General features: G+C 48.6%; 1 protein-coding gene across 1 annotated transcript in view; it reads left to right on the top strand.

Annotated features, from left to right (window-relative positions):
- STS (steroid sulfatase) overlaps positions 1-13,363 on the top strand; it is a 120,478-nt gene extending 107,115 nt beyond the window's left edge. Inside the window, exon 10 of the mRNA XM_008694325.2 lies at positions 11,212-13,363. Coding sequence (XP_008692547.1) covers positions 11,212-11,609 — 398 coding nt within the window. The 3' untranslated portion in view covers positions 11,610-13,363. The remainder of the gene's footprint in view (positions 1-11,211) is intronic.
- Positions 13,364-16,644: the final 3,281 nt, after the last annotated feature.

Raw genomic sequence — 16,644 nt, 5'->3', positions numbered from 1 at the left:
CAAGAGCGCTTCGCTCTGTAAAGCCCAAGGGATGCCTCTGCGTGTCACGTGGCTTTGTTTCGAGCTCCTCCTCCTGTCTTGTTCCTTCTGGTCCCGTCGCTGTCCAGGCATGATGTCAGCGGACCCCGGCCCTGACTCGTGAGTGGCTCCTCCTCCCAGGCAGAGGAAGTTCAGGTTGCAGCCGGGCACTGCGGCCCCCGTCCTTCATGGCCTGCTGGCTGGCTGCCCAGCTTCTAGCCCGTAGCCCAAGTTCCTTCTCGCTGTGACTTGGCACCCAACCAGTGCTTGTGTTCTAGGAGGCACATGGCTTGCATTTGCACGTCCTCTGCCTGGGAGGACTTTCCTTCTCATGCCTTTTGGGGAACGCTTCGTGGCTTAGTAGCACCTCCCGCCCAGGGCCCCGCTGAAACACCGCCCCTGTGCCCACTGTCTATGCTTTGCGCCTTCCTAGAGCTTTGCGCTGTCCCCCGGAATGGCAGTTAGGTGTTTATGTGACTTTCTCTCCAAAGCCTCAGCCGTGGCGGGGCATGAGCTCGATTCAGATATCTGCCTCCATGTCCTCGTACCTCCCAAACTCGGTGTTCTTTGCATCGTGCATTCTACCCGAAAGAGGGTGGAATTTGGGTTTTCCGATACAAGTTTTGGAGTTGTACTTGTCACAGGCGTAAAGGAGCAAACGCAACCGAGCGGTAATCCGCGGCGTAGGGATAGGCTGCAGACTTTTTTTTCTGTATCTTTACACTTAGAATCGCAGTGACGTTCGGATCGCGAAGAGGCATGGGAGCGTGTGGGAAACAGTTTCTGCCCGCGTTGTACAAGCGGCAGGCAGATGGGGAGGAGGGACTTCCCGTTTCATCCTCAGAGGAGAAGGAAAACTCCCCTTTTTCTGTGTCGTGCTTTGGGTCCTGCTCCGGGAGGCTGCACTCTGCCGGACCTCCCACCTGATGGCTCACTGTTAAACTCGGGGTGACGTTCATACTGGTTTTCCACACCTCCCACCCCCACCCTGCGCCCCCAGCCAGTTTGCCAAGGGCTTATCTCAAGAGCAGCCTCGCCTTTCCGTTCAAAGTGGAAAATTACAGCCCTTCCATTAGCCACAGAAATCACAGCAGGTTTACCTTTCAGAGTTTCTCCTCTAAACCCGGGCGGCTCTCTTGCCATGTTTCCTAGAAGGTAAATATGAGAGAAACCTGAGTGTAGGATTCCAGAGCGGGGAGCATTCTGTTTTACTGATCTCGTCAGTGCATCTGTAATTTCACACGTCAGCAGGGGCACGATTTCTTGTTCACGTTTATCGACACAGGCAGGCCTGAGTCATCCAACGAACGGGAGGCGTCCTCCTTCCCACTTGTGTGTATATAGACCTGGAAATGCGCAGAATGAAGGTGGTGTGACTCTCGGCTGGTTAAAGAAATGCGATAGCGTGTCCTGAACTTCCCAGAACCGTGTTTCCGTGAAGCCAGCACCCCACCCCCCATCCCCCACAGTCGGAGAAGCCGGAAGGAACATACTGGATCGGGGGCTGGAGAAACACAGTCTGTGGAGGAGGAAAGACAAAAGGGACAGAGAGAGACAGAAAATAGGGTACGTGAGAAAACCAAGACCCAGATTCTGACAGGCAGTTGGGATAAAATTTGCTTCTGAGACACACCCAAGTGACATTTCCTCCTCTGCAAAACTTGAACCGGCAACAGATAAGGAGACAGGGTGGTATTTCGGTTCTGGAGGCGTCCGTCCAGCTAAGGGGTCTTGATGCACCATGGTTTTTAGGACCCATCTCTTACTTGCCTTTGACGTTCTATCTGAAACTTGGGAGCAGTGCTTGTCCGCGATCTCCCGAGGCTTTGTGGGTGTCTACCCAGTACTTCATCTGTTTATTTATTCTACAAATAGTTTTGAGCACCTGCTGTGGGGCGCTGTCTGTGCTAGGATGAGTGTCTGTCCAAATGCCCTGTCGCCGGTGCTTGCTTACGGCTTAGACCAGGATGCGCGGCCAGCGGGGTCAAATGCTGGGAATGCAGAGGCGCGTGGGGGAAGTGTGACTGTCATCCGTATGGAGTTACCTGTCAACAGTACTGGTTGGGTAAGTTGGCTGAGATCATCTCAGTTCTGCTTTGGGAGGAGATTGCCAGTGATGGCTGTACTCTGTGCTGGGACATTGTCCATAATTCTTCAACATAAGAGGAAGCCTAAGCTCACAATATGTTATTAGAAAAGAAAAGGCGGGGAGAAAGAAAAGAAAACAGGGGCACCTGGGTGGCTCAGTCGGTGAAGTGTCTGCCTTGGGCTCAGGTCACGATCCTGGAGCCCCGGGATTGAGTCCTGCATCGGGCTCCCTGCTCAGCAGGGAATCTGCGTCTCCCTCTACCCTTCCCCCTGCTCGCACTCTCTCTCTTGCTATCTTGCTCTCTTGCTCTCTAAATAAAATCTTAAAAGAAAATGGAAATTTGAGATGAGATTTTAGTCGCAGGTAGGAGCCAGCTCCCGCTTGGTCGAGAATCTTTCCTATGTGCTGTTAAACCGTTGCTAACTTCAAGTCAGTCTGTGCTGGGAATATTTACACCATGGGAATCAGCAGACTCAGCAAATCCGGGCTTTGTTCCTCTCTCAGAGGAAGAGCTGACGTACCAGCAGGTCATTGCTACCGGGAAATTAGACCTGACCGCACACGTTGTTAAGGTCCAATTACCATTTGTCCTGATTAGTTGGAGCCCGGAGTATTCCCAACTTAGGAAATACTTACTCTCCAAACACTTAGAGCTACAATTCTGTTTCCACCCTTTTGAAACATGAATCCCTTTTAACTGTTATATACAACGTCATCTCTATAATTTAATAATTCCATAATTATAATAATTTGATAATTCGGTTGTCTCAGCAAGTTGAATGACATAATTTAATCATAAGCTGGTATCGTTACTGCCATTACATTGTGAGAGAACTCACAAACGCGTTATTATAACATGCATAAGTTCTCTTGCGTTGAAATGGAAATTTTGAGTTAAAATGGAGTGTTCAATGTGCATTAAAAGTCTTGGCTTTAAGTTTAGGCATACGAGTCAGTGCTATTAAAAATCCGCTGTAATGACAGCTTGATTTTTTGGATAAAATTCATTTTAGAAAGCAGGTACCTACTTGGCTCTAGGATTCTATTATTGATTTTCAAGCTTGTGATTATAGTGTATAAAATAATTGCTCATATGAATATGTGAGAGCCCCCAGCCCAGCTGGACACACAAAAATTCACAGGACGTGGTTAACCTGATGGTGAACCCAAAGGGCCTCACTAATCCGGCTACGTTTTCAGTGCAAGTTTTCTGGAAACTTTTTTTCTGTGATTAAAAAAAAAAAAAAAAAAGCATCTTTAAAAAAAACAGAACGAAACGCTGTAGGATAATAGGATTCCTTCTAAAGAAATGTGTTCCTGTCCATCTTTTTAAAAGGTGCCTTCTTCCCAAAATAGGGGATAAGGAAGGTTTATTCTTCTTCAATTATGTAATCTTGTTTATTATTAGAATTTCTGTAATGAATATGCAGATTTCGTTAACTCCTTTCTGTTTCCCATGCCTATGCAAGAGAGAAGTAAGGTTTAAAATCAAAACAGCATGACCGTGGTTAAGGAAAGAAAAATGCTTGCTTTGTGGACCGTCTAAATTTTCCACACAGTTAACAAATTAATTTTGCCTCTAAACTACACCTAAGAAAAGAGACAGTATCCTACTTACAGCGGCTCATGTCTTCACGGGTTGACAGTTAACCAGGGTGACGCGGCTGTGCTTGGCTTTCATCTCCGTTACTCATTCTGCTGGGTGCCCTTCCCTGTCTGATCATCGGAAATGGGATCTAAAGGGTCAGAAATAAAATATCAAGGGCCAACGCTGCGGTGACACGAGCTGCGGCATTTTGCAGCGAGGGCTGCTAAGGATGAGCTCGTCCTTCAGCTGACCTTGAGAAGGACAGCTCTTGCCCTCTGCCGTGACCCGTGTGGCAGGTGGACAGACCGCAACCACTGGAGGGATTTATGTGAAGTCTCAGGCTTTCCCTTTCGTGTGTGAGTCCCTCCCCTGAATGCCGCATCCCGCGAGCTCTGCCTTGGCAGGCATTCGCGCGTGCATTGCCGTATGCGCCTTCCGAGCCCAGTAGAAGGGACAGCATGTGTACGCACGGTTGTGGCCGCACGGGCCCGGTGGGGTCCCACGACACAACGGAATCCGCTTTGGCAACCGGGGAGAGCAAGTGATGTACGAGGATGGAGGCGGCTTCCCCGAAATTGTGAGACCTTTATTTCATTTATTTTATCTCATTAGCGCTCAGACTCTCAGGAACGGGCTGCACTTCCCGGCTGTTCATTTCCTTTAATGGGAAAAAAAACCTCATAAATGGATTTTTCGTTTTCTTCGATGTAGTCCATTAAACATATATTTTCATACAGCACTTTGTATCCTCTTACATTAGACAGTACTAGGCAGGTTTTAAAATAGACATCCGGGGCACCTGGCTGGCTCAGTCGGTAGAGCACGCGACCCTTGATCTCGGGGTCATGAGTTCAAGCCCCATGTTGGGTGCAGCGATGACTTAACAATAAAAAATAAAATAGACGTCCGCTTTTCTACTAAAGGTTTCATATGCCTGACCCAAGATTTCATTAGTATCGGGGATGAAAAAAGTGTCAGCTGTGACTTTGGCTAATTTGTCACAATGTGGGGGCACGTGGCTGCTCAATCCTTAGAGCATGGCGATGCTTGATCACGGGGTTGTGAGTTCGAGCCTCTCGTTGGGTGTAGAGATTTACTTAAAAGTAAAATCTTTAAAAAAGAAATGGTCACAGTGCAAACTTACTTCCTTATAGAGACGGAATAAATCAAAATTAGATTTTCTCAAATACCGAAAAGGACGGTGTTTTGAATGTTTAAACACCTTTTTCGATAGTCGTTCAGAACATGACTTGTTCTCATTATACTTCTGCCCGTTTTAGCCTGCATGCTGGGTTCTGCCATTTTATCGCTCGTCTACACTGGTTTGCACCTCTCCTCTCTGTGACTGACACAGGGCCTGTCCCCGGTCTCTCAGGATGCCTGCTGATGTCTCCAGGTTCCTCCTGAGTTGCTGCCGTAGGCTCTCGGACCTGCTGTGTGCTGCAGGGACATTGCAGTGCTAAGCAAGGCACGTCCTGTTTAACACGTCTTTGTGTCTTCCTTGACTCTGCATCTTCTGTGCAAAACTGTGTGGTAGTTGGTAACATATTCTGCCATCCGTTCATCTTTTATTCTTGAAATTCGTCACCTTTTTCTGCTGTGGCCGTTGTGTTTCGAAAACATACTTGCTAACCCTACACCCTGGTGTTTCTTCCTTATCTGTGGTCAATCAGACACTCTGCTGCGTACTTTGCATGTGAGATCCCTTCTAATCCTTGTAATTTAAAGAGGTCTTGATTATGTTAGTGTCAGATTCATCTGTAACAGGAAAACGCAATGGGACAGTAGCATACATCGCGGGGGAATTCCCTCGTCCATGTCATGAGTGACGCGTAGAGATCAATGGTCTCTGCAGTCTCGGGTTGCAGACTCTGGGCTCCCCTCCACTACCTGGAAGGTGCAGCGGCTTCCTGTGTGTGCCAAATGATGGTAGTGTCCACCGAGGGGCAGCAGGATGGAGGAATGGTGGGAATGATGAAACGGAAACAGTGCTGGTCAGTTTTCTCCAAGGAAGACAGGCAGACTCTCCCAGGTAAATCCCACAGGCCAGAAGGTGGTAACCAGTCCACACCTAGCTTCAAAGGAAGCCAGGAAGTGGAGCCTTCGTCATGGGTGTCCGTGTGTCCAGTAACACCTGATGAGTGTGGAAGGCTCAGAGGACGGGTAGTAGTGTCTCGCACAGGTATTTCTCTCGTTTACAGATGGGGAGACACAGGCTTGGAAGCCGCGTCATTAGCGTACAGTAACAGAGTCGATGGCAAAGTTGGATTTGTGGCCACGCCGTTTGCTTTCAGAGTCTGCTCCTCCGTGAATGGGAAATTCTTTAGCTAAGGCACTAAGTTCTACACGCACAATTGGAAAGCGGGTTCTCCGTCCTGTCTAGCTGCCTGCACGTGTGCAGGTGTGGATTGTTTCTGGGATTCATCCGTGCTGTCGTATCCCCTAAGCGTGGCCACCCTTGACGGCATCCGCTCTTTCTTCCCTCGATGGCTCCATGCCTGACTCCCACCCCGCCAGCGGCCCTCATGTCTGTCCTTCATGCCCCTCCGTGGACAGGTTTTCCCAAAGGCACAGGTGACGTGTTTACCATGCTCATCGCTCAGGAGTGCCCGTTTTTCGATGGCAAGAGACTCCAAGAGAGACATATGTCCGACATCTCTGATGTCCTCTCTCATGTATTTGCCATTAGCAGACGTCCCCCAGCAGTCTGGGTGTGGGTCATGCTGGAGGCTGTGTTGGGCACTGCACAATTTCAAGCAGGACGCTCCCGGGAGAGACCACAGAACGCACTGGGCTTTCTGTCCGCCCATGCCGGCTTCCACAATGGCAGTGGGCTTCTTCCCTCCTTCAGTCCTGCTCCAATCATCGTGTCATCGGTTAATTTACCCCGTGAATGTTGACGGACCATCTACTCCATGCAAGGCGCTAGGTGCTGGGCAGTCAGAGATGTGGGAGATGCTGTTGCGGCTTTCAAAGAGTGAAGGACATAGCGAGAGAAGTGGAGTGAGTCCACAGGCAGAGATATGTGTAGTCAGAACGGGTGAGCGGGACAGAGAGACCGTGATCACATCCGGCAGGGATTCGAACAGGCCCACGGAGACGGCATTGTTGGAGAGCCTGGGAGGATGGGGGTATTTCAACATACAGAGGCAAAGAGGGGGAGGCAAGGCATTTACCATGCATCGTGTACCCATTTTGTACTGGGGTTGATATTTCTATCCCCCAATGATTTGTTTCTTTAGTCAAAGGGAGTGTTTTGTGTTCTGACAATCAGCCATCCGTCAGGGGAGCTAGGCTTGCTGTAAATCCTGCCTGGATTTGAAGCAGGTGCTCTTAGCTAGAGCCCTGAGCTGGGTCCTCGTTCATGCTACTGTTGTCGTACGGGGTTCCAGGCAGGAAGCAGGTGGACTTGTAATCCATTCCCTCGGTGCTGGACCGTCAGGGTCTGGGCTACAGTGAACAGGTGGTAGTGTGCCTGGGGGTCAAGAAGAACGAGCAGAGAGGTCACCGTGGGCTTGGGAGCCGTGGGACGGATTTGTGGACATTAGCAGATGGCGTCCGCGTTCCTGGCGGGGGCACGCCGGGGGTCGCATGGCCGTGAGTCCCCTACGGTGCGAAAACAGAGCGTTGTTGAAACAGTTCTTGAAGAATGTCAAGATGGCGCTGTAGCAGGAACCCCTGCCAGACCGAAAACCCACAACGTCTGTGTGTGCCTTACGTGATAGACACGCGGGATCGTCCAAGCGTCCAAAGTACATCGTGCCGGGACTAGCAGGCGGACGGCATTCATCACGGGAAGTGTGGGTCTGAGTGATGAATGAAGAGCCCGCGTGCTGAAGCCATTTACATGTAATCGTCTGTGCTCTTGAGGAATCCGTAGCGGAGGGAGAGGGTCTGGAGACGTGTATCACAGTGAAGGGATTTCAGAGCAGAGGGAAGCCACTGCACGTCCTGCTTAGACCCATGTTCTCAGCTCACTCATACGTGGCCTTCACTCTGCACCGGGCTCTGTGTAACCACGGGGTTTTCAACCCTCAAAGCAATGTCACGAGGCAGGGACTGTTATTATCCTGACTTTACGGAAGGGGAGACCGGACACAGACAGGGTCACAGCCGTGCCCAGCATCACACAGCTTGGACACAGCAGAGCTGGGAGTGGGACCCACGCTGTCACAGCCGGGGTTCAAGCAAATCGTACAGCACAAGCCACAGAAACAGGAAAGAGTTTTTGTGTTTAAGTAGGCTCTGTGCCCAACGTGGGGCGAACACTCACGACCCTGAGCCGGCCAGGTGCCCCAGGGAAACGCTTCTGAACTCAGAACAAAGGGAGTCTTCCCGGGATGCTGGTCAGTGCTACGGACCAACAGGGACCCTAACGTCAAGTGAAATGTACTTTGAAAAGTGGATTGGCACCCGTTATGCAGAATTAAGTTATCTTCTGAATGAAACTGTGCAATGTCCCACTTAATCCCCCTGCATTCTTGCTATAAAACAGAATAATGGCTTCCCTGGGTCATTGGGCCTCTGTTATAAATGAGTCCAAGATGCTGTTGTGGTCAAAATATTTATCTGTGACAGAGGCGAGAAGAACAGTCTTTCTTCAGAGTACGTAGAATTTTAACAGTAGAAAAAAATGTGTTTAAAAAAAACATTTTTATAGTATATGGAGAAATGTAGGATGAAATATGTTATGAAAATAATTTTGGAAGATAGGAGAAAATACAGCTATTAGCAATGTAAGGTAACACCAGATACTTCCTATTTTTTTTAATAATAATATTTTTTTATTATATCATGTTAGTCACCATATAGTACATCCCTGTTTTTTTTTTTTTAATGTTTTTTTATTGTATTATGTTAGTCACCATACAGTACATCCCTGGTTTCTGATGCAAGGTTCGATGATTCATTATTTGCGTATAACACCCAGTGCACCATGCAATACGTGCCCTCCTTACTGCCCATCACCAGCGTCTCTCTTCCCCCACGCCCCTCCCCTCTGAAGCCCTCAGTTTCTTATTTTATCACACACCTGGGACGTAACGTTTTCCTTTGAAATGACAGCTCTGAAAATGTCCGTTCCTGGGTTCCTGGTGAATAATGAGTGGAATGAGGTCCATGTCTTATGAGCCTATGTGCAATAAAATGTATTTCCATTGCTCCGAGTGGAGCAAATCCAAAATGGTCCAAAGAAATAGTACAGAGAATAAGCAGTCTTTTTACAACAATGTTTAAAATTCAGGTTAGAAAATAAAACAGGCGCATATCCCATAGAGCATACCAAACAAGCAGAGAATCAGAAAAATGAATTCTTCGTTCTACAGTTGTCCAAGCTTGGAGCCATCCCCCGTGGCTCCCGGGTGAGGATGCCCGAGATTTCCTGCCAGGCTTTAAGACAGTGCTGCAGTTCCCATCCCGGCAGGCTTGAGCGAAGGCGGTCATAACGGGAATCTGTGTGCACGGCTTTCAAACCAGGTGGGAAGCACGGGCCCTTGCAATGAATTTGTTCCGGGAGCCTGCATTCTTTGGGGGTTTGAAACACACCGAGGCTTGACTCGAACGTCAGGTTGGAGATGCCCTCTGGATCAGCAGCTATCGGAGCAGCAGCACAAGGGGCTTCCCGCTCACATCTGTCTGTAACAGCCTTGGCCTCGCTGACCCCGACCGGGGATGGGTTCTCGGTGGCTGCCGTGTGTGGAGCCAAAAACAGTTCTAAAGGAAATCGGTCATACTCGGGAGGACATGGGGAAAAGAGGAGTTGATGGAGAGACTGTTAAGGAAAGCCACGTGCTTTTGCAAACTCCACGGGAGAGGGTGCTCAGGGAATTGTGTCTGCAGCCTGGTGTGTCTGCCTGACTTCGTCGTTAAAAGGCAGGTGTGCCGAGCACCTGTGAGGTGACACAGGTGCGATGTGCAGCCTCTCCCAGCATCCACGAGGCCAAGGCTGGAGGCATCCTGATACGGAGTCCCTGTAACGTAGTTATTTATAGCACGTGCACACGGCCTGCCTGTGCTTCCTGCGTCTCCCACCTGCCCCCCAAAACCCCAGGGAAGCTCACATTCCCTTGCATGCACTCATCTGAGGTCAGGGGCTGCTCGGGAACCAAGCGGACACCCATGACGATTGCATTAATATGATTCCATTGGTTTCTTTTGTATTGGCATTGGTCGGTCACTAAATAGTCACCACAATATATGCAAATTACAGAATTGGGCAGTAAATACGTATGGGACGCCACGCGGTGGGAACGTCCCTGGGGGTTTACATAAAAGCGCTGGAAGTAAGATGCAAAGGAGGACATGCTCCTTGTGCACCTGTTTGCAGTGGGTCACTAGCTGTGAATTCTGTCGCTCTCTGCCACTGTTTTCACACGAAGAGAGCCGTTTGCAGAGCGGTGTCCGACTCCGTTTGATGACCACTCAACTCCTCACTAACTCATTAACATTCTGGAATAAACAGACAATCCGTTCTTTCATAACAACTTTTTGTAAAGCAGGCTTTTCCTAAAAAATTTAATATTCAGGGGGTATCATGGAACACAGGCTTGATTTTCAAATAACTTTTAGGGGCGCCCGGGTGGCTCTGTTGGCTAAGCATCCGACTCTTGATTTCCACTCAGTCTTGAACCTCAGGTATGAGTTCAAACCCTACACTGGGCTTTAAAAAAAAAACAAAAACAAAACCCAAACACTTAATTTTTAAATGATATAACCATCCCATTCTAGGGTCAATGAATTCTCCTAATTTGGCATTTTTTAACAGCTTTCCTAAAAAATAACTTCCCTAAAGTTCCAGTTGCACGATTTTTAGCAAATGTATGGAGCTCTGCACACCCGGCCCCAATCTGCTACGAGGACATTTCCTCCTACTGCCCATTTGCTGTCCCTCCCCATCCTTGCTAGCGGGCTCATTGAGTTGTTGTTTTTCTCCTTTCAGGCTTTCTCAGAACAGAGAAAATAAAATGTTGCCTGAGGTCTTTGTGTGTGTAAAATGGTGTGCGATGGCCGTGTGCGTGCGTATGTCTGCGTGTGCGTGTACTTTTAGCATCTCCCTCGTGCATGTTAGCAGGGAATCTCCCTCTTCCGGAAGCTCCTCTGGCTGAGTTCTCTGTGCAGACAATTCATAGGCTTTGTCTTCTCTTGCCTGCACTGTGTCGCCTAGGACACTGTGAGAGAGAGAGAGAGAGAGATTGAGAAAGAGATGAGAGGAAAAAGGAAGAGAGAGAGATTTTTCTCCATAAGAAGAAACTGCCGTGGTGACCAGGTATCAATGTGCCTCATATTCTGTTCTGCCATTTCCTCTTTGGCTGTGCAACTTCACGCCTGCTCCTGCTTTGTGTTGTTAAGCCATGGCTCTTAACGACGGAAGGACGAGACGTCCCCCCAGCCGTGGGCCTCTGACTGAGGCTCTGCGTTCCAGAAGCGCACGGCCGCATAGTTTCTGTGCATGCTGCCCTCCGCGGTGAGGGTGAGGACGCTTTCCGCACCCGCCAACCTGTGTCCTTGTAAACCGCAGGCACGTCCGTCTGGAAGGCCTTCTTCTTCACGCCCAAGTTCAGCCCCGAGGGCGCCAACGGCTGCTTCTCCACGCACGTGTGTTTCTGCCACGGGCAGTTTGTGAACCAGCATCGCCCGCCGCTACTCTTCGATATTTCCAGAGACCCCAGGGAGAGAAACCCGTTATCACCGACGACCGAGCCCCGCTTCCACGAGATTGTCGACATCATGCAGGAGGCTGCAGACCGCCACGCCCAGACCCTACAGGAGGTCCCCAACCAGCTGTCGCTGGGCAACGTGCTCTGGAAGCCGTGGCTTCAGATGTGTTGTTCGTCCTCCGGGCTGTCCTGCCAGTGTGACCGGGAAAAACAGGCCAGGGGGGTTAGCCGCTACGTGCACGTCCGGGGACGCGACTGAGGCCCCATGCCCGCGGCGCCTCCTGCCTTGGACACGCACACAGGGGGTAGCCCTGGGTAAAGCCAGCCCTGTCGGCACCTCGGACAGGGAGACCCTCTCCATCGTACCGCCCAAAGGCTCCATCAAGAGCCCTCTGGTTACCCCAGGGGAAAAGCAAAGTCTGCGGTATACACAGGGATAAATGCCACACGTGGGGCTTCCATGGCCGCGTGGCGGTTCGGGTGGGTAGGAAGGAGCAGAAGGTATCGTATTCACACCTCTGCAAATGAATGGACCCATGATGTAAGGTGTCATTATTCAACGATGTGAATGTGTTGCCTTGCCTGCCACGATTCCCCTGGCACGCCAATAAAAAAGAGAACAGCACTGAAAAAACTTTTACTAAATCTTACTATATACAACTTAGAATGAGTAAAGGACCATCTTCTTCACCAATAACAGGTGATGCTAAATTGCAATTTGATTTGGAAGACAATTATTATCGGTGTTATTTAGAGCACACATTAAAAACTTTTCACAATGGATATATTTATAGATACACAGTTTCTTTCTTTCCTCGGGAAGTCAGAGATATTTAAACTATAAAGCTAGAAACTTACACTATTTAGGTAAAAGCAAGAGAGGTTCACAGATAGACTTTTTTTTTTTTTTCGTGCAATAGACTTTTTGTGAAATCCTTCAGGAACCATAATCCCAAGACAGGCTGTCCTGAACGGATTTCCGTTGCATAATTTATGGTATTATATTTGGGTTTTACTGTTTCTTGAGCGGAAGTTCTCAGATAAAGGCTACCTCAGGGATTCTGTAGCACGAGGAATCCCTCCCAATGCAGTGCAGAATCATTGGCCTGGAAACTGTATTTCTTGGCAGCGAGAATGCATAAGCAAATCCGTGACCCATGCACAATATCCTGATACCTTCAGTTCTTGCAGAATTTGCTGATGAGACCATGATGGTTCATAAGTACTCGTATCGTGAGATGTACAGTTTTCTTTTAATCCTGCTTCTTCCAACATCAGTAATTGAGGGGCGAGGCATCACCAGGCCACGTAGAAGGTGGGTGGGCAGAGCTCGGTGGAGGGAAGGTCCTGAGTCTGCTCCACCAGCCCCCAGTGAGGAGGAGAATGCCCCCGAGTAGAGGATGGTCATGTCACTTGATCAGACACTAGACGTCCTCCAACAGTATCTTGTGGATTCCTTTCCGGATCAGTGGACAGGAGCTGCCATTCACGTGCCTGTCCATTCGTCTCTCTGGTGCGCGTGTCTGGTCCCTCTTGGCCTGGTGTTTGGTCTGTTCCAGGAGACAGCAGGTAGACAGAAAGGCTGGACCCCATGGCCGTGGGGAGAGAACATGTGCTCTCAGGCGCTCCGACCATGGACCTCACGTCTCTCGACGTGTCTCCCTCCCCGGGAAGAGCTTCCAAGATCCAGGATTGTCCTCCTTACTCTGGAGATCCGTCATTTCACGTTTTACATATTTCTTCACTTTCTCTTAAAACCTGCAAGTGATGTTTTTTTTTTCCTCCCCTCCCCGGGAAAGGTTGAAAGTTGGCGAGCAAACAGGTGTCTTAGTTTTCACGTGGATTTCTAACTCCTGAAATTGCCGAGAATCTGTCCTATTGCTTTAGAAAACCATTAAAGAGGGGCGCCTGGGTGGCACAGCGGTTAAGCATCTGCCTTCGGCTCAGGGCGTGATCCCGGCGTTACGGGATCGAGCCCCACATCAGGCTCTTCCGCTATGGGCCTGCTTCTTCCTCTCCCACTCCCCCTGCTTGTGTTCCCTCTCTCGCTGGCTGTCTCTCTCTGTTGAATAAATAAATAAAATCTTTAAAAAAAAAAAAAAAAAAAGAAAGAAAACCATTAAAGAGTGTGCTAGCATGTTTATAATGGGGTAGGGTATGGCTGGTATTATTATGCAGAAACTATTTAAAACCACTATTATAAACTTCTGTTTTATGCCAATCGTGTTTATGCAAAAGCTTAACTCGCTCAATGCAAGTGGATTTCTAGACAACGCTTCAAGGGGTGGGGATGTCTGCGGGAGGATTAAGTGAATGGAAGCCCTTTGATGGATTATGTGAATGCGTATGTATGTATAGAGTTGTTCACTCTGTACAATGTTAGCAACACATGAAGGACATATATATCTCTAAAAATAAAATCAGTTTTAAAACATTTGCCTCAAGAGGCCCTTGGGTGGCTCAGTCATTTAAGCGTCTGCCTTCAGCTCAGGTCATGATCCCAGAGTCCCAGGATCGAGTCCCACATCGGGCTCCCAGCTCAGGGAGGAGTCTGCTTCTCCTTCTCCCTCTGCTCCTCCCCCTGCTTCTGCATGCTCGCTCGCTCGCTCTCTCAAATAAGTAAATAAAATCTTTAAAAAAAAATATTTGCCTCAAAATAACTTAGATGACTGTTATAAACCAGGGTATTGGAAAATCAGATTTATTCATAATAAGCATAATTCTTAGGTTTCAACCCACTTGCCATCTGAAAGTTTTGCTTGGAAGCAGGAAATCTGAGTTCTTTTTTAAGCAGACCCCTAGCAAAGCTCCTTTATGACCTCGTTTGTTTTGTTTTCACAAGGCTGTACGAGGCCAGTTGTTTTCAGAGCATCTCCCTGGTATTACCTCTTGAGTTGTACGTCCAAACCGTCCTGGGGTTTGGAGCTTTAAACAAATGCTTTTAAAAGGAAGCCTTCTATCCGTGGCATGTCATAGATCTGACACGCTAAGCAAACGGGCACGTATGGACAGGCATCATTTCCCAAGGTCAGCAACCCTGTGTGAAAAGCAGAATCGCAGCCTGCGTCGTTAGGGATTCAAGAAAGGAAAGAGACGTCGGATTGCCCTGGAAGACGTACAGCGGGGAGCGGAGAAAAGATGCACGGGAAGGACTTGGCCCACGTCTGAAAAATGCCGTCTGTAAAGCGACACAGCTGCTTAAGGTTTCTGAAAACCTCGTTCTAATGTCCATGCAAAGCAAAAATAAAATTTTCCTTGGCGATGCAATGTCATGCTTTGCTTTCTGGCGTGACTCGATGCAGCAGATGTGTAGAGGGTTAACTATGTGAAGTGAGGGGGAGGCTGTGGGTTTCAATGGGACAAATACTGATTGTGTCCCTAAGCCACAGAGAGGGGTCACGAGTACAGACACGGACAAGAAATAAAACAGCCTCTCCCCTCTGATCACACGTGCACACTGCCTCCGGCCTTTTCAGGGACTCGTGAAAAATGCCTTAATCCCTTTTAAAATCAGAAGGAAGAGGATGAACATTTAGGATTGAAGATCACACGCACTTGGGTACCAACACGGTCGTGAAATAGAATCATAGTGTGTTTTCACATGTTTTAGGCTCATAGCAACATGTCATCATCGTGAAACCTGTTTACTATGTTTTCCCTTCTCGGGCACGTGCAAGTCTCGAATGGCCCTGTACGTGTGGGAAACACCCCTTGTGCTCAAGACATACTTGGAGCAGAGAAGTCTGCAGGGTTGAAATTTTGAAACAGAAAACGTTGATCTCTCTGGTCCGGTTTTGAGATGGGATTTCTTCAGAAAACCGAACCCGTGTTGGAATAAAACACAGCGGCGGTAAGAAGGAGGAGGACAAAGCGCAGGAACCAGGGGCCCCAGGTGGGGTCCCATGTGACCCAGGACTTGTGCACAAACGCCAACACGGATCCTTAGGGAGAAGGTAGTGTGGACAATGCATAGTGACTTGGAGGTGGTCCGAGGTGGCTTCAAGCTTCATGATGCGCTCGTTAGCTCTCAAAGAATGTGCTGTGGGATGTCAGTGTCCCCATGAAATCCAGGCTCCCGCCAGGACACCTCCAGTGGGCCTGAGTGAGGGTCTCTAGTGCCCTGGCCATACTTGGGGTTCTGGTACCACAAAATTCTGTGCTGCTAAAGCCAGCTCCAGCAAACATCACTTAATGCCATTGGTGCTGTGTTTAATGGGCTCTCAGTAAAGCAACCGTCATAATTTGCCAATATTTAACAGCATCAACTATTATGTTAAAGGAGCCTTTTCAATTAAGGAAATGTCAGCTCTCCTTCGTAGGATACTTACCAGTGGCTTGAAAAGTACCCATGTGCTCACGCAAAGGAAACATCGTTCACGTAGCGATATATCCATTTCCTAAGAAGAAAAGAGCATCTCGGAGACCCTGAGATGTTTACCCTAAAAATGATTCTACTTGTGAGGTTCAAATACTCTAAATGACTTTGCACGGGTAGAGCTGTTGAGCTTACATGGCAAACACGTCACATCTTCATAAAGGCGGACTGCACGATGCCTCGGTTTGCTTTACCCAGTATGCAACCCGTCACTTTCGTATCGAAGTCTAGGCTATAAAGTTGGCCTCGCTGATCATGTGAGAGTCTCAGGTTACAAACTGTATTGTCTGTGGTGGTGTTTTCCTAAAGGCAGAATCTCCAGGGACTGTATTTTTGTAACTATGCACATGGCGTTGACTATGAAAATGCATGTTGGGTAAATTTAACAGGGTGCAAAATCAAGTACGTAAAGTGCCATATTTGCAAACATACGGCGTGTTCCCCGGTGGGCAGGGCCTCTTGGTAATTACATTTGAGGCAGAGACTTTCAATCCAACAATCCCACTTCTGGGTGTTTATCGAAAAGAATTGCAGTCAGTCGGAGTGCCTGGGTGGCTCAGTCAAGTTAAGCATCTGCCTTTGGCTCAGGTCATGATCACAGGGTCCTGGGATTGAGCCCGACGTCAGGCTCCCTGCTCAGCAGAGTCTGCTTCTCCTTCTCCCCCTGCTCGTGTTCTCTCTCTCTCACTCTTGTTCTCTCTCTCTCAAATAGTCTTTTTTGAAAAAAGAATTGCATAAGATCTTGAAGACATATGTGCATTCCCGTGTTCATTGCAGCACAATTCACAATAGCCAACATGTGGAAACTACACATACGAATGGATGAATGGACAAAGGAAGGGTGGTCTGTGCATTAATTCTCTGAAGATTATCTACTGTGTGAAAGTGGGAATCAGATAAACCTCAGCATAAAACTATA

Source organism: Ursus maritimus (genome assembly GCF_017311325.1).
Source record: "Ursus maritimus isolate PB19 chromosome X unlocalized genomic scaffold, ASM1731132v1 scaffold_X1, whole genome shotgun sequence".
In the NCBI taxonomy this organism is placed as follows: domain Eukaryota; kingdom Metazoa; phylum Chordata; class Mammalia; order Carnivora; family Ursidae; genus Ursus; species Ursus maritimus.
This window is presented reverse-complemented; position numbering and strand designations above follow the sequence as displayed.